This window comes from Pseudochaenichthys georgianus, chromosome 13 (genome assembly GCF_902827115.2).
Source record: "Pseudochaenichthys georgianus chromosome 13, fPseGeo1.2, whole genome shotgun sequence".
NCBI lineage: Eukaryota > Metazoa > Chordata > Actinopteri > Perciformes > Channichthyidae > Pseudochaenichthys > Pseudochaenichthys georgianus.
Window position 1 is genome coordinate 34,768,850 of NC_047515.1, and position 18,610 is coordinate 34,787,459.

The 18,610-nt window shown below is 43.7% G+C and overlaps 1 protein-coding gene across 2 annotated transcripts; it reads right to left on the reverse strand.

The window, feature by feature from the left end:
* Window positions 1-6: 6 nt before the first annotated feature.
* Window positions 7-10,427, reverse strand: siae (sialic acid acetylesterase). Of its 2 annotated transcripts, none has more exons than XM_034097600.2 (10): window positions 10,232-10,427; window positions 9,892-10,053; window positions 8,976-9,130; window positions 8,643-8,781; window positions 8,201-8,369; window positions 7,957-8,039; window positions 7,741-7,874; window positions 6,901-7,055; window positions 6,139-6,325; window positions 7-1,348 (listed from the first exon to the last, which is right to left on the reverse strand). In XM_034097600.2, exons 1-10 carry the CDS (start codon window positions 10,287-10,289, stop codon window positions 1,037-1,039), a joined length of 1,554 nt encoding a protein of 517 aa, XP_033953491.2. In that variant the 5' UTR covers window positions 10,290-10,427; the 3' UTR covers window positions 7-1,036. The 2 variants fall into 2 exon arrangements, 1 of the variants encoding a protein (XP_033953491.2); XR_011644229.1 differs by having other exon boundaries at window positions 1,258-1,348; window positions 1,451-6,325.
* Between the last annotated feature and the right edge of the window lie 8,183 nt (window positions 10,428-18,610).

Here is an 18,610-nt window from a genome sequence, read left to right on the forward strand (position 1 = left end):
GAGACCTGTGAAGACACCATTGCAGTAGTCAAGTTTTTCCAAATCCTGCTGTGACATTAGTCTTTTAATCCTAGATATGTTCTTTAGGTGATAGTAGGCTGATTTAGTAACTGTTTTAATGTGACTGTTGAAACTCAGGTCAGAGTCCATGACTACACCTAGATTTCTGGCTTTATCTGTTGGTTTGAACATTGCAGACTGAGGCTCAGCGCTAACTTTTGTTCCACCTTGGCTCCAAAAACCATTACCTCAGTTTTATCTTTGTTTAATTGGAGAAAGTTCTGACACATCCAGTCATTGATTTGTTCAATGCACTTACTCAGTGTTTGAATTGGAGCATAGTCTCCTGGTGAAATGGTTAGGTAAATGTGTGTGTCATCTGCATAGCTATGGTAACTTATTTTGTTGTTCTTCATTATCTGAGCCAGTGGTAGCATGTAGACGTTAAAGAGAAGAGGCCCCAAGATTACAAATTTTACACACCAGAAAACACAGAAATATCCATGAAATAAACATACAGTAGGCTATAATTGGGAAGGCATTACAAATGTAAATATATTTTAAATAATAAAACAATCCCACCACCACAGGTATCTACAGGAGAAGAGAGAATTCTCTCCACAGAATGTGAATGCCCATGTGGAGAATGGAAATGCAGTCATGCGGCTGCATTAGCCATCTTTGCCATCCACACTTTCAGCTGCACTGACGTGACACCCCGTCAGTGGAAGAAGCCAAAGGCAGCTACACGTACGCATTCAGTGGAGGAGCTATTTCCTCCAACCAATAACTCACTCAACCCGCTGAAGAGAGCCCACCTCCGAAGATCGTGACTGGCTGAGGGACAGACTCGGGGGCAGGTTCTCAGGAATGTCTTGGCTTCTCTCCCCCGAGCCAGAAGAGGAACACTACAGCTTGGAAACACTTACTGTTCCTGAAATTCTCAAACCTGTTGGGCATCAGGGACCTGAGGCAATTGTGGCAAGCATGGCATTGTCTGAGGAGCAACAGAGGGCAATTCAGGTGGCTACACTGGTCAGCGAACCAACCCAAACTGGCATTTGTTCAGGAAAGGAAGGTTGACTGCCAGCAACTTTGGAGCTGTCCTGAGGTCAAAGCGTGTGACTGCTTCCCTTAGTGCCAGGGTGCTAGGGCAACAACAGGCCCTTGATGGTGTTTTGTCTGTACAGTGGGGGACTATGAATGAATGTGAGGGCGTCAGGGCATTCACCACTGCAACCCAGATGCAGGTCCATGAGTCAGGTTTGTGGCTCAACCAATCAGGAGTGTTGGGGGCATCTCCAGATGGTCTGGTAGGGTCTCCCGCTGTGCTGGAGGTAAAGTGTCCCTACGGAGCCAGGGAAATGACAATTAGTGAAGCATTGCAAATCAAGGGCTTCTGTGTCAGTAAGGAAGAGAAACATTCAGCCTGCGTGAGGAGCATCCTTACTGGCACCAAGTGCAAGGTCAGCTTTGCCTCACTGCAAGAAAGAAGAAGAAATTGTGAATGTTTGCAATGTTGTGGTTGTTAGAGTGTTACCCCCTAAACGCACCAGGAGCGTCTGCGCCGCGTTACGTTGCGGCTGCGCCACGCTGCGACCTCCTCCTGCGACCTAACACACCAGGCGCGTTTCAAAACGTTGCGGAAGCGGAGCGTCGTGTGTGCAGCCTCCCAGTTCTTAATTAACTTTAAAACATTAATATGGAGTTGTTACCTTCCACTCCACAAACTGCAGCGACTAAAAACCAGGCCTTGTCCTTTCTGATGTTGTCCTTGTAAAAAGCATTGGTTACATCGTATACAATGGTGTGTTTCTCCACTTCCATTATGAACTCCTCGTCGTCCATTGTGCGCATCGTAGTGGAGGTGTTGTGATGAAGGAGGGGGGTCTGCTAAATTAGTATATACGCGGGATGGGCCTGGCCCGGATGCTCACCTTTCCACTTCCTGCGAGGGGGGGACTGCCTGCCCGACCTTACGGCTGCGCCGCGGCAAAAATAGGATTCATCCTAATTTTAGAGAAGCGCTGCGCCGAGCCGCTGCGCCGAGCCGCTGCGCCGAGCCGCTTCTGGGACGCGTCTGAGCCGTAACGCCGCGCGTGTGGTGGAATAGCACCCATTGACTAGAGTGGCCGCGATCCTTACGACCGCCGCGGCGCAGCCGTAACGTGGCGCAGACGCTCCTGGTGCGTTTAGGGGGTTAGGCTTCCTGTCAGCTCGTCTGTTGGGAAGATATAAAATATTAGTTTCATGGAAGTCACATCGTCACAAATAAGAGCATTAAGACATACAGTACATAGGCTAAAACAAAACATCTAAAGATATAACCTTGCACTTTGTCTCGTGAACATTTTCACTATTTTGACATTTGTATAGATCAAAATTGAACTAAAGAAATAAAGGTAGATTAATCCATATTGAAAACAGGTGTCAGCTGCTACACTAATTATAATAGTTATATTTCTTAATTAATTAATATATTACTGTATTGATCCCAATTGGGGAAATGTTTGTGTTGCAGCAGCATAACAAGAAAAACAAAATATGAGTTATTATATATACAAAAGTATGTGAGGGATGGAATATTAAATTGAATATAAATGTAAAACGTACATGTGATGTTACGTCCAAGAGAAGCTATGGAGCAGAGCGTTCTCTGCCAGCCAGAGGTGATTTGTTATTAGTTCAATATGTCAAACTGATTTCCCTGACTACAATCTTTAGTTACATGGTGAAACGTTATGCTGCTTGTACTAATTAGACTTATCATATAAGCCACACAGGTTTTAATAGGATGTATTCATTATCTTTACTTATTTTGCGGTCTTTTCAGCAGTGCCATCTCTAAAACGGCGATACACTACCCATCATTTACATTTCACCGTGACATGGACAACAATGTAACGTCAGCTTACCTCATGGCACGAATCCAGACTCTCCTTTGGAAAACATTGGTCGGGAAACGATAGAACGAGCACATTTCATGCGAAGACCTGTGGCTGCAACCCGGAGCAAAGCAACAAACCATTGCGTAGCTAACTAGTAGCGCTAGCTTTAGCTAACGTTTGCTAACGTTAGCCAACGAAACGAACTGCCGAGTAAAATTGGAAAACACTGGTACTTAATTGTTCTATAATTTATAAAACTACGGTGTTAAAAATGACCATTTCAAAAATAGAGATTCTAATGGTAAGATATAGATATACAGATACTAAAGAGACTACAGATAGGCTACTAAAGATAGGCAGGTACTTGCTTTCAAGCAGAACACAGGGGAAAACAAACTTAGCGGGAGTGTTTACGTGTGTAGGCGTAATGACGTACAACGGACTCGACCATTTCTGTAGTCCTATTCAGCCACTCGGTAACAACCATCGTTTTTCAGACACGTAAACTCTTCACAAATCACCAGTGGGGTTACTGCTGATGTATCTACTGTCGTAGAACAAAACGTGATTTATCTCTTAAATTTGTGTCAACCACAGACCTTATTTCGAGCTATTTTCCAAAACCCTATGGAGAAAATACATTGCTTTTTTGACGAAGGAACCGGAAGTGCTAAAAATGCTAACTTACTTCCGGGTTTTAGGACGCGTCACTGCGGTTCTCTATTGGGAGGAACGGCCCCCCTGATCTGAACCGGAGTGGTGGTTTGTTACTGGACTTCTGTGCTAGTCATGGATTGGCCATAACAAACACCATGTTCGAACATAAGGATGCTCATAAGTGTACGTGGTACCAGAGCACCCTAGGCAGAAGGTCCATGATCGATTTCGTTATCGTATCATCGGACCTGAGGCCGTATGTTTTGGACACTCGGGTAAAGAGAGGGGCGGAGTTGTCAACTGATCACCATCTGGTGGTGAGTTGGGTCGAGTGGCGGGGGAAGCCTCTGGATAGACCTGGTAAGCCCAAACGTGTAGTTCGGGTGAACTGGGAACGTCTGGAGGAGGCCCAAGTTCAGGAGGCCTTCAACTCACACCTCCGGCGGAGCTTTTCGGGCATTCCTGTGGAGGTTGGGGACATTGAACCAGAGTGGTTGGTGTTCAAAGCCTCTATTGCCGAAGCCGCGGCGGGGAGCTGTGGTCTCAAGGTCCTAGGTGCCTAGGGGCGGTAACCCTCGAACCTCCTGGTCGACACCGGTGGTCAGGGAAGCCATCCGACTGAAGGAGGAGGCCTTCAGGGATTTGTTATCCCGGGGGACTCCTGAGGCAGTTGCAAGGTACCGACAGACCCGAAGGGCAGCAGCCTCATCCGTGGCTGAGGCAAAGCAGCGGGTGTGGGAGAAGTTCGGAGAAGACATGGAGAAGGACTTTCGGGCGGCACCAAAGTTGTTCTGGAAAACTGTCCGACACCTCAGGAGGGGGAAGCAGGGAACCATCCAAGCTGTGTACAGTAAGGATGGGACGTTGTTGACCTCAACTGATGGAGTGTTAGGGGGCGTTGGAAGGAACACTTTGAGGAACTCCTGAACCCGACAACTCCGCCCTCTATGTTAGAGGCAGAGCTGGAGTATGACGGGGGATCAACACCAATCTCCCGGGGGGAGGTCACTGAGGTCGTCAAACAACTCCACAGTGGCAAAGCCCCGGGGGTGGATGAGATCCGCCCAGAAATGCTGAAGGCTCTGGGTGTTGAGGGACTGTCATGGTTGACACGTCTCATCAACATTGCGTGGAAGTCGGAAACAGTACCGAAGGAGTGGCAGACCGGGGTGGTGGTTCCCCTTTTTAAAAAGGGGGATCAGAGGGTGTGTGCCAATTACAGAGGCATCACACTACTCAGCCTCCCCGGGAAAGTTTACTCCAAGGTACTCGAAAGGAGGGTCAGGCCGATTGTCGAACCTCAGATTGAGGAGGAACAATGCGGATTCCGTCCTGGTCGTGGAACGACGGATCAGCTTTTTACTCTCGCAAGGATCCTGTAGGGGGCCTGGGAGTACGCTTATCCAGTCTACATGTGTTTTGTAGACTTGGAGAAGGCGTATGACCGAGTTCCCAGGGAGTTACTGTGGGAGGTGCTGCGGGAGTATGGGGTGAGGGGGTCTCTACTCAGGGCCATCCAATCTCTGTACTCCCAAAGCGAGAGCTGTGTCCGGGTCCTCGGCAGTAAGTCGGACCCATTTCCGGTGAGGGTTGGCCTCCGCCAGGGCTGCGCTTTGTCACCAATCCTGTTTGTAATATACATGGATCGGATTTCGAGGCGTAGTCAGTGGGGGAGGGGGTCTGCAGTTCGGTGGACTAAGGATTGCACCACTGCTTTTTGCAGATGATGTGGTTCTAATGGCTTCATCGGTCTGCGACCTTCAGCACTCACTGGATCGGTTCGCAACAGAGTGTGAAGCGGCTGGGATGAGGATCAGCACCTCCAAATCTGAGGCCATGGTTCTCAGCAGGAAACCGATGGACTGTCCACTCCAAGTAGGGAATGAGTCCTTACCCCAAGTGAAGGAGTTCAAGTATCTCGGGGTCTTGTTCTCGAGTGAGGGAACAATGGAGCGTGAGATGGGCCGGAGAATCGGAGCAGCGGGAGCGGTACTGCAGTCGCTTTACCGCACCGTTGTGACGAAAAGGGAGCTGAGCCAGAAGGCAAAGCTCTCTGTCTACCGGGCCATTTTCGTTCCGACCCTCACCTATGGTCATGAAGGATCTTTCATGACCGAAAGAACGAGATCGCGGATACAAGCGGCCGAGATGGGTTTTCTCCGCAGGGTGGCTGGTGTCTCCCTTAGGGATAAGGTGAGAAGTTCGGTCATCCGGGAGGGACTCAGAGTTGAGCCGCTCCTCCTTCGCGTCGAAAGGAGCCAGTTGAGGTGTTTCGGGCACCTAGTTAGGATGCCACCTGGGCGCCTCCCTAGGGAGGTGTTCCAGGCACGTCCAGCTGGGAAGAGACCAAGAGGTAGACCTAGGACCAGGTGGAGGGATTATATCTCTTCGCTGGCCTGGGAGCGCCTTGGGATCCCCCAGTCAGAGCTGGTTGATGTCGCCAGGGAAAAGAAAGTTTGGGGCTCTCTGCTGGAACTGCTACCCCCGCGACCCGACCACGGATAAGCGGGAGAAGATGGATGGATGGATTTAATAAAGCCAGCAGGTAAATATGGGAAAGATGTCATACTGAATGTGCCGCTGCCAGCCTTACCTCAAAGATGTTTTCAGAAGGAGTGACAGAGACTTTCTGGTCGTAGGTAATCTTGAGATACTTTGGAGTGGACAGGATTTGGCTGGGGAAAGGTCCACGAAAGACCACGTCCTGCTCACCATACGCCACTGCCCTTGCTCCCAATGACAGTCTGAAGGCTACGTCCTGCTTGTCTCTGGGATGAATCCTGAAACAAAACAAAATCACACTAGATTCAGGTCAAGACATAAAAACAGCAGATAGCTGTTTCTGTGTTTGTAATTTACTACAAACACAGTACTACTTCAGTACATAAGAAAGTCTGTTGTTGTGAGAATTATGCCTAGGATTCACTTTGTGGCAGCAAATCGTTTTTTTGATTCGTTTCTAGGTATCTCAATTGTCCAAGACTCGCTGGAAGGCAGATCAGAAACATATGGAAATGAATGATTTGAGCTCCATTCTCCAGTTCAAACAATTGCAACATCAGCATTTTTTTATTTTAGCATTTAAGTCTGATCTGATATGGTAGATTAAAAAAACACTGACCTTCGGTACCACTTCTCTCAAAACAAGAGTTGGGTTACATTGAATTGTGACATGTAAGAATTGACCAAATCTACTGAAAGAGTTGTTGTTTATGTGTTTCCATTAGCTAATCACCTATAAACATTATATGCCAATCACACAAAGATATCACCAAATACTTGTAAAAAGCAAGGTAATTGTCCCTGGTGTTGTACAGGGTCATATGCTATGAGTTCATGTTAATACAATCCTTACGAGCCATAGGGAGATTTTTCATCCGGCAAATCCATAGCCACAGCCATGAAAGTTTTCTGCATCCGGGGATTTGGGACAAAGCCGGTATCTGCTGTCTGGTGCCAGCGGATATTCGGATAGGCGTCACTTTTGGATTTCTTTTCACAGGTACTCAGCTGGAAGTGCAAATAAATCATGGATTAGTGTTCCCCCTGAAACTATAAAATGCCAGGTTTTTTTATTTTATTTAACAAAAACAAAGGCAAAGGCAAATAAACAATGTTTCCCTCAGTATTCATTCACCAGTAAAGTACTCCTGCGAGTCCATGAACATGACAAGTGTCTGTGGTTACTTCACTTTTATGGGCGCCGCTACGGATAGGTGTCACTAGTTGAGTTTTGTTTTAAGGTAGACAGCTGCAAGTACAAATAAATTATAGTTTGGATGTACAAAATAAAACAATTATAAAAATAAATCCTGACAGAGAGCTGAGAATGGGGCTTGATTTTCAAAATAGAAGCCCAAAGAAGCAACGAAACAGCTAATGCTTTGAATACTTACTTAGCATTTCACATTAGTTTTCTGTGACCAAGTTAAACCACAGTCATAATTTAGTTTGAACTCAATTCTGTCATTCTCCGTTTTGGAAAAGGCAATAAAGTAAAAGGCTAATAAACTTTAAAAGTGACTACTTTTATGTTTAAATAAGTGCAGGGCTCTGGATTTATGTACATTTTTCAGTGGTTCCTATGGATTTTGAAAAATGACTAATAAATATTTTGGGGGGGAAAAAGCATCTAAGGGACAATTTGCTGTAGTGTGATTTTGCTATTAAAACTAAAATCATTAATGTTACATACCTGGACAAATCCAAAAGGGAAATCGAGAGCCGTCTGCCCTCCTGAGCCCTGATGAAACGCCATTCTCCAGTCATCAATCATAGCAGGGAAGGAACAGTTGTACTTCTCTTGATGATAATTTGTGTTAGCCTCACCTAAGAGCAACCAACACAAGGCTTATACAGTACATGCAGGACATACATGAAAATCAGAAACCTTTGCAGCAGCTGGTCTAACCTTGGTACCAGATGGCTCCTTTGATGGTCATGTTCAACAGTGGGTGGATCATTGCATTCCACAACACTGAATTTACTTTGGGACTGAAAGAATTTAAGGTGCAATAAAGAGTCAAACTTGTAGTTAGTTAATATACAACATTAAAGCACTACTTAATGTGTGTTTGGAAATCGATCGGTATGACAAAACATAATATGATGCTATAATACTGTATCTATATCTTTATTGAATCCCTGAAACGTACCCGCCACCAGCCTCCTGTAGTAGTCCACAGTGCTGTAGTGCTCTTGGAGAGCACCAGGGTTCGATAGGTGTGCCCCCCCAACAGGACTCCACCAGTCCTATGGGGTACTGCAGCTTATCATACAAATCACGACCAAAGAGCCAGCACACTGCAGAGAAACCGGACAGATCTGGAACAAATAATGCTTGTTAAGTAGTCAATCAGCAGAATGCAAAAAGGTGATACAACGCACATAAACAAATACCAACATGGTTGATTACATCGCTGTGCTGCAACCAAACAAACACTAGCTTGGACTCATGAACATGTGACTGAGTATGCATGTTTCTATTTCAAAGCATTTAAGACAGGTTCAGTTGCAGTTAAGTAACCCACCTAAACCTTTAATCTGCAAACACAGATTTAAATCATTTTATGAATAAAAGAAATATCTTAAACCCACATAATGGCGGCACGGACCAGGGAATTTGGACGTCAATCAAATCAGTTTGCTCAGTTTTGCTCTGGGCCAGGGTTGCCATAAAAGTCCTCACATGAGGATAATGTGCTGCACGCTTCAGCTCCTCTGATGCATTGAAGATCTATTGGAGAATAAATACAAAATGAATACATATACACATATCAAACAGAGTCCCATACATCTGGAATGCTTCATGGCACGAATCTATTTGTGCAACCTTTTTTGTGTAGTTTAGGCTTTTCTGACTTGTACTGCACATTTTTGAGAGATGGTCAGATCAGAAAGACACACAGGTGTTCACCTGGTTCAGCCTACCTGAGAGACTTCAAACAACATGTTGCTCTGCCCTCCACACAGCCAAATGTCTCCAAACAGCACGTCTGTCAGAACAGCTGTGATGTTCTGCACGGCTGCTGTCACATTGTAGGGACCTCCAGCTTCAACAGGGTCTAGAGTGACCCGCCAGGTGCCTGTAAAGACAGTCAGTGACACTTAGGGCTCTTCTAATTTCCCAATGTCGTGCATGCTGGGCTCCTCATTCCTCTGGCACTTGACCCGGAAATCTATCTCAGCAATCCATCTTGGATGAATCTCAATTTGTAAAATGCATCTCAAGGAGAGGGGAGTGAGGAGCTATGAGCGAGGATACACCAGTGAATAATCTAAAACCATGGTCTCTAAAAAATGTAAATCAACTGCATTTATAAAGTGCTTTTCCAGTCAGCATTAACACTCACTTATACTGATAATTCTATAATTTTACAATCGAGACATGATTTTAAAAGTGCAAATAGCTGAGACAGAGAGAGAGAGAAGGAAAGAAAGAGGGGGAGGGGGAACTGAAAGCTGTAAAAACTGGTTCTCCTGTCATGCTTCCCTCAGCTGACTTTGCTTCAGCACCTTCAACACTACCCTTGATCACATTCATCTATCTATTCACCATATTGATAGTTTCAAATAACCTTAGTCTAATGTGTATTATTGTATTGTAAGTACATCCCTTACATGGACTAATGTAACCTGAGCCAGTTTTTGACAGAGACCAAATTATTACATGAAAGCTGTTACAACCTAGCCTACAATCTAACTGTCTGAATAGTGGTTACAGCTCAGAGCATACTGTCTCTTTTACATCACTTCCCAACAACAGGATCATTCAGTTAAGCCTGTTTGGTAGCGTTTGGTTGTCAGCATAAAAACATCAGATCTGAAATAAAATGGTTTTACTCACCGTTTGTCACTGTGGCCTGTGAGATTTTCTGTTGGTATTGTCCTGACAAGGTGAATTTCACCTGTGCCCCCTCGGATCCATAGCCCCAAACTACAGCTCTCTCTGGAGACTTCTGCAGCACCATGTGGTCTTGATAGTAGGAGGCGAAGCGCAGGACCCCATCTACACACATAAACATTAATATGCGAGTGCAGAATAATTACAATAACAATACATAAAGAAGGGATTTTGGAGATAGTGTAAGTAAGTGCAAATATGCCTTTTTGTTTCTGTTTGAAAATAATAACGCAGTAACATTTTGACACGGCCTACAGGTTAATGCTGACCAAACGATACTCACCACAGTCCTGAATAGAAGCTGCAACCAGTATAAAAACACCACAAAGTCTTATCGCCATGACAACAAGGTTATTTCCAGGTTAACCAAAAGCTGCAAAGTCACACGCAGATTGAGTTTACGTGATGAACTATCAAACTTTAAACTAACTCGTGATTTATCCAAACGAGTTTAGCGAGTTGTTTCAGTATGCCTGTTACATCCGTAAACCTTCAAAATAAAAGCACACAAACTCAAAAGTGCCAACATTTTAATCCTCTTTAAAAATATTGAAGAGAATTTTAAGTCTGAGTCACAACAATACGAACAAGCCTATGCCTAATGACTGCCTGCAGTTGTTGTGTAGCCTGCTATATTTGTAAAAGACCGAGCAGCCGTTGGCTCTTCAAAAGAGCCTTTGCCTAGACCTTTTTATCACCCTTTTATTTATTTATTATTTATTTGTATTGCTTTTTTATTAATTCTACCGTGTTGTGTGATGTTTATTTATACTGTTCATGCTCACTACTTGTAGCACTTCGGGATTTGAATTCAAATATGAAGTGCTTTATAAATGGAACCCATTATTATTATTATAGGCGGCGCGTGAGGCTCAGGTTTGGGAAGGCTAAATAACTTGTTTTACCTGATGCTGCCCGCCTCCTGCGCGTCTATAGAAAAGACATCTGGGGGGTATACTACGAAGCAGGATTTTCGCTTAGCCGGCTAACTTCAGGGAAAACTCGGGGTTTCCGGTCCTACGGAGCTGGTTCTCTTTTTAGCAGGCTAGATCTCCATGGTAACTTATGATGTGCGGCTAACCAGGGGGGTATAGCCTACTACGAAGCAGGATTTTCGTTTAGCAAGATAACTTCTGGGATTTCCGGTCCTACAAAGCTGGTTCATTTTTTAGCGGGCTAGATAATTTATTCTGAACGGCTAGCCTGCGCCGGAGCAGGATAGGTTCCAGGGTAAGAGATCAACTCAGTGAAAGCACCGCCTGCTTACGGAGGAATACTTACGGCCCGTCCACACAGCGGCGTGCGTTGACGCTTCCCCATTCACTTTGAATGGGGTGACGTCACTTTTAGCCGAAATGCATCGTGGGAAGCGACGTGGAGCGTAGCTGGCGTGGCTCGCTGCAAAAGTTGAGCAATGTTCAACTTTTGACGCCTCGGCGAGCCGTCAGCCAATCGAATCATATGCCAGTACAAGCTCTAGCCAATCAAACCGCTGCTTGTGTGTCAGGGGCGGGAGATTCATGTGATTGGTTGTTGGTCGAGTTTCAGACACGCCCGCCGGCAAGCGTCAGCGCACGCCGCTGTGTGGACGGGCCGTTACGGCCCCTACGTGCGTTGCCGCTTCAACGCTTCTGCCCATTCACTTTGAATGGGGTGACGTCACGATTAGCCGAACTGCATTGTGGGAGCAAAGCGTAGCTTCTCTCGAGGTGCTCGCTGCAAAAGTAGAGCAATGTTCTACTTTTGCCGCCTCGACGGAGGCGTCAGCCAATCAAATCCCTCGTATGTAAATCTGACAGTACAAGCACTAGCCAATCAAACCGGGTGTATGTTGGGAGAGCCAGACCGCAGTTATTTCCCATATGTCAACAAATGGAGGAGAAAATGATCGTGGCGGTAGGGAATCACCCGGTACTCTATGACCAGTCCCTCTTTACATACAGGGATGCAAACCGGAGGAGCCAGGCATGGGGGGAGGTGGCAGAGACAGTGGGGGAAACTGGTAGGTTTTCGCTTGTTTGGGGAGTTTATATCCAGTGTATTTCGTTTGAATGGACAGCTAGCAAGCATAGACAGTATATTTAGCCAGCATGGATGTAGCATGAATGCTTTGCTTTGTATGTCCGGTGCGGGACATTCATGTGGTTGGTTGTTGGTCGGATTGCTCGCGTTGACTCCCCAAGCTCAAGACACGCCCACCGCCAAGCGGCAACGCACGCCGCCGTGTGTAGGGGCCGTAACGGCCCGTCCACACTGCGGCGTGCGTTGACGCTTGCCGGCGGGCGTGTCTGACACTCGACCAACAACCAATCACATTAATCTCCCGCCCCTGACACACAAGCAGCGGTTTGATTGGCTAGAGCTTGTACTGGCATATGATTCGATTGGCTGACGCCTTGCCGAGGCGTCAAAAGTTGAACATTGCTCAACTTTTGCAGCGAGACACGCCAGCTACGCTCCACGTCGCTTCCCACGATGCATTTCGGCTAAAAGTGACGTCACCCCATTCAAAGTGAATGGGGAAGCGTCAACGCACGCCGCTGTGTGGACGGGCCGTAAGGGTCATTCAGAATTGGAGGACATTTCATGTCCCCCATATAAAAAATCTAATAATCCATGCCCAAAATGCTAAAACATGCACTTGTTGTGTTAAACATACTTGTATTGAGACAAAATGTATAAAGTTGTAGAAAAAGTGGTTTCAAAATATTATTTAAATGATCAAATAGCTCTCGAACATCCCCTAAAATGGCATTTTTCTCTTGTCCCCGCTTCTTGGTGACCAACTTGCATGTCAAATATAACATTTAAAATAGGGATTTTATTTACTTTTTTTGGTATTATTGAAATGAAATGAAAACTTTATTACAGACTCGGGGTCCAGATAAAAGACAAGACATTACATAGATAAAAGACAAGGCATTACATATAATAAATTACATAGGCCTACACAGCGTAAAAATAATTCATAGTTTAAGAATAATTTAAATCAGTGTCCTACAAAGAGACAACGATACCAATGTCTCCACAGCTGCGATTGGTAGCGTGTAGTACAAAGAATGTTTGCTTGTGCATACATCATGCGGCATTGCCTATAAATATCTTCATCATCTGTCATTTGTTCTGTAATAAAGTGTCCAAGATATTTTAACTTATTACAGACACTAAGATTAATATCAGACAATTTAAAATCAGGAAATTTAAGACATTTATCTTCTTTGGTTCTAAAGATCATGACAGCACTCTTACTGGCGTTGTATTTGATGTCATGTTCCACACCATACACAGAACAAACAGCAAGAATCTGCTGAAGACCAGCGCTAGATGGACTCAGCACAACAAGATCATCTGCATACATAATATAATATTTTGTTCACATTATATATGCTTCCGTTAGGCAATATTATAAGGAATCATTCTGTAAACTTTCATTGTTATGCGGATGATACTCAACTATATTTATCAATCAAGCCTGATGAAATTAATCATCTAAATAAAATTCAAGACTGCCTTAAGGACTTAAAAACGTGGATGACCTTAAACTTTTTGATGTTAAACACGACCAAAACTGAAGTTATTGTACTTGGCCCGAAGAATCTACGAAACAAATTATCTAAAGATATACTAACTATGGATGGCATTAATTTGGCCTCCAGCGAGACTATAAGGAATCTTGGTGTTATATTTGATCAGGATTTATCCTTTAACGCCCACATAAAATCAATTTCAAGGACCGCCTACTTCCATCTACGTAACATTGCAAAAATCAGGCATATCTTGCCTCAAAACGATGCAGAGAAACTAGTCCATGCATTTGTTACTTCTAGGCTGGATTATTGTAACTCTTTATTATCAGGGAGTACCAAGAAGTCAGTCAAGTCGCTTCAGCTGATTCAAAATGCTGCAGCTCGTGTACTAACCAGAGTTAGGAAAAGGGACCACATTACTCCTGTTCTGGCTGCCTTACACTGGCTCCCTATAGAACACAGGATAGAATTTAAAATTCTTCTTCTCGCCTACAAAGCCCTTAATGGGCAGGCGCCATCTTACCTTAAAGAACTCATTATACCCTACTGTCCTACTAGGGCATTGCGTTCCAAGAATGCAGGGTTGTTGGTTGTTCCTAGAATCTTTAAAAGTACAATGGGAGCCAGAGCCTTTTCTTATCAAGCTCCACATTTGTGGAATCAGCTTCCAGTTTGTGTTCGGGCGGCAGACACCCTATCCGTTTTTAAGAGTGCGCTTAAGACCTTCCTTTTTGATAAAGCTTATAGTTAGGGCTGATTAGATTCAGCCCCTAGTTTTGCTGATATAGGCTTAGTTTGTCAGGGGACATCTTACTTCTTCCTTCTCTCTGTCTATACCTGTGTACTCTCATGTTCCGATTAACCCAGCTTCCCCAAATGCCTTTCTTTTTGGTGTCTATATACGCTGGGATCCGGAGTCATGGATGATCCTGCGGTCCTGTGTCCTGGATCGCGAGTCGTGGCTGTGGTCCTGGATCATCGGTCCTGGATGGATATCCTCGTGGATTCATCTTCCTATTATACACACATGCATTTCCAAACATTTGGACTACCTATGTTGCAAATGTATTATCTTTTCAATTTACACACGGCATCTATTGCACGTCTGTCCGTCCTGGGAGAGGGATCTCTCCTCTGTTGCTCTCCCTGAGGTTTCTCCCATTTTTCCCTTTAAACTGGGTTTTCTTTGGAAGTTTTTCCTTGTACGATGTGAGGGTCTAAGGACAGAGGGTGTCGTATTGTCATACTGATATTCTGTACACACTGTGAAGACCACTGAGACAAATGTAACATTTGTGATATTGGGCTATATAAATAAACATTGATTGATTGATAATATGATTCACTAGAGTACTACCAATCATGCATCCAGTATTACAGGCTCTCAGTCGCTTGGACAGATCATCAATATAAAGGTTAAAAAGAACTGGGGACATAATTCCACCTTGTCTGACACCATTGCTAACCCCAAATGGGGCTGAGACCCTATTGCCCCATTTGACTTGCATAGTCTGGTGGCCATACCAGTAGACCAGAATTCTCACAATGTATTTGGGCACCCCTCTTTGACTCAGTTTAACAAATAACTTCCTATGATTAACACGATCAAAGGCTTTAGAAGCATCAATGAAACACATAAGAACTGATAAGTTATTACCTCTATATTTGTTGACAATTTCCTTTAAGGCGTACACAAGTCAGTGCCATGTTTAGCCTTAAAGCCAAACTGGTTATCTGTTGAGTTAATAAAGTCATCTAATCTGTCCAGCAGAATTCTTTCTAGGACTTTTGACAATATGCTGGCTAATGCTATGGGCCTATAGTTATCTAGGCTTCCCACTTTACCGGCTTTGTCCTTAACTGGCACCAACAGAACAGACAACATTGAGTCTGGTAACAAGCCATGACTCATAAAGGCAGTAAAGCAGATAGAAAGAAGAGCTATCTTTACACTGGCATATTTAAGATGTTCAGCTGAAATATGATCTACACCACTTGCTTTGTTGTCCGACAGCTTGTTTATAGCTTGGCACACCTCATGTGGCATTATCACCATTGACTCATTGTTATCAATATCATCTACCCCATACAGTTCACTTTGGACACAGTTGAATAAGGTACTGTCGCCATAACTCCACAATGTTGTATGTTCCGGATGTTCCGTCAACAGTGCATGGTAGAGATATTTTGCATTTATTAATAGCCCTCACTTCTTTCCAAAAATCCATAACATTGTTACTTAGCAGCTTCTTAGCCATGGAATCGGCCCTCATGGCTTGCTCATTTTTACAGATGAAGCGAATAGGATACTTGTATCTTGCATTAGTAAGCTTCTTGTACTCAAATACAGACCCTTGTCTGGGTCTGCCTGCCATAGCCCATGATTTGGTGGCTTCACAGGCTTCAGCATGATACTCATCTACATACCTATTCCAGCCAGGCCTGATGTTATGAGTCTTATTGTTACTTTTGTAGTAAGGTTTACTGCCTTCATACAGAGCACTTACTATATCACTGTACATGGAGCAGATATCACTCCTATGCTTTGCATCCTTACAGTTAACATCTCTACACATAATTGCATCTCTAGGTAGATGAATATTAGTTAAGGATGTATCCGTCTGAGCATAATAGGATGTAATGTCTTCCTTTGTAAGGGTTGACCAGTCTAGTTTTTCTGTTTGAGCACTATTTACATTTCTGGTTAGCCCAGGTAGATGTTCGACATTTATTGACATAGCAAAAGGTATATGATCAGTCGTTGCTGTCCCATACAGAATGCTCATACACTCAAGTGAAGCATGAGCATCAGCTGTACTAATACAATGATCAAGCCATGACGTAGTATGCCATGCCTCGCTAATGTAGGTATAACTATCTGCAGGCAAAAGCACCTTGCTTGACAATATAAAATTGTTATCGTGACAGAACTGAACCATATGCTTGGCAAATAATGAGTTCCTGTCTGAGATATCTGCATTCATATCCCCAATGACATACACACAAGAAGAAGTATTGCTTTGAATAAAAGAATTAATGAAAGCAAGCCTATTTAGATATTCATCCTCATTCTGATGACATTCATAGGGTGTATACACATTTAGAATAATAAATTCCTTGTCATTGTGAGTAAACTGTATTGCAATGCACCAGTCGGCACAAAGCCTAACCACATTTATTGATGAATCAAGGTTCTTATTCCACAGGATAGCCACACCCCCTGATATCCTTCCTCTGACTATTCCCATGCTAAAGTCAGTAATAGACTCCCCAGCCCGATGGAAATTATCATTGAAAGAGTTCAGTTTTTCCAAGTCTTGCTTTGCTAAAAATGTCTCTTGCATACATAGTATGTCACAGTTCTCCAGAAGGTGGTCAACTACAATGCGGCGAGCTTTATCCCCTGCGCTCTGGCCCATACGAAGGCCACGACAGTTGTACGACAAGACCCGAATAGTCATTTAGCGAGACAAGTGATATATCTATTGATATATGTCTCTTGTAATGGTAAAATCAATTTGTTAAATCATAAACATATTTTAGATAACAGTAATTTTGCACAGAAGGTGTGTCCCTCAACATGCGTTCAACCCTGTTACCCAAATCTTTTTAGATTGGCACAGGAAGTGAAAAAACTGTAAGTCAGATGTGCTAGTGCCATGGCTAGACCAAAACTAAGTCCTCTCTTTTATTTTTCATATTTTTACAATCTTTTCAGTATTAAAAGAGTGTGGCATCTGACCCACTCAGCCCTGTTACTGATATTATCAGAATAAAGCATATTCATTTAAAAGTTATCTTTCTTGCATTAGGTATCCAAGTTTGTCCTTGCCTTGAAAGTAGCATTACATGCTACATCTAGCAATAATTCCTGAGGTTAAAACAAAAATTAGCATTGATTTTCAACCCTGTTACTTTCAACCCTGTTACAATATTTAGAGTAGCAGGGGTAATTCTTCATTGGAAAATATTAATTTGATGCCTAGCTGGGCAAATCACTTTTTTTGATGGTTTATTATCTGTTTTTCCTAAATACATAAAAAAATTTATAAAATAAAAGGTTCATTTTTCAAAAATGTTGGTGTCTAAATTGTCCTCCAATTCTGGAATGACCCTTAAACTGCCGTTGCAGGAAAGACGGCCGGCCAAAATCACTGACTGTGTGAACGTGAACATTTATAGAATCACCTCCCGTCTTCAAAGCAATCTGACTATTATAACATTAGCGTTAAGAAAGCTTAATTAAATATCTGTCACAACATAAGTAACCGGATCAAAGTAACATTAAGTACAGTCCGCGGCACTGTGAGTGCAGAGGTCGATGTGTCCCATTATCATTCATATCATATCACATCATAATGTATCATATCTCCTTATCTGAGTCAGCTTCTTGAGCCGTATTTGGCCGTGCAACACTCAAGCCCCTGTCACACTGTCCCGAAGTTGACACCCGATGGACACACGAATATGGAATTGTGAATTTCGCACGAAGATGGCCCCCGAACCACACACGAAGGCAACATTTACATTACATTTAAGACATACAACTGCAACGAAAGTAACACAAACAATTATGTACTATGATACTGTACTGATATTTTCAGACTTTGTACTTTACTTTCTCCGTCTTTATATGCAGAAGATATTACGTTTTCTCCGTCATGTTGTTGTTTCCATAGCAACAACAACTTCCTGTCAACTCGCCTTCAAAATAATATATTATATCCTTTTCAGTTTCACAAAACACAAATTGGGTTATTTACATAATATGTTTACATGATTTTGTTGTGCAATAAAACAACCCGATGGACACACGATAAAGGAAATGTTCAAATTCGGCTGTGATCGTAGCAACATCGGGCCATTCGTGAGGGCATCTTAAGCCATCGTATGATCGCTGGTGGAGTTTCTCAGGCTCCGGCAGCAACTTCGTGAGCGGTGGAAAAATCTTTGGCATGCCAAAAAATTGCCGAAGGACCTTGCGAAGGTTCATTTTCGTGTTGAATTCGTGTGTCAATTTTGCCCTTCGTAAGGCCATCGTGAGGGCATCTTGTTATCATCGGTGCCATCTGGCATTCGCCCCGATCAGAGTGAGGGTGAATGCACCGATGATAACACGAAGATGACACGATTTG

What these genes read in the sequence shown, in the direction of transcription:
- siae (XM_034097600.2), bottom strand. Translation starts at nt 10,289, where the DNA reads ATGGCGATAAGACTTTGTGGTGTTTTTATACTGGTTGCAGCTTCTATT. An exon ending in TGTTGTTTGAAGTCTCTCAG is followed by an intron (nt 8,782 to 8,975) that starts GTAGGCTGAACC and finishes ATTCTCCAATAG; the next exon opens with ATCTTCAATGCATCAGAGGA. An exon ending in CTGGTCCGTGCCGCCATTAT is followed by an intron (nt 8,370 to 8,642) that starts GTGGGTTTAAGA and finishes TATTTGTTCCAG; the next exon opens with ATCTGTCCGGTTTCTCTGCA.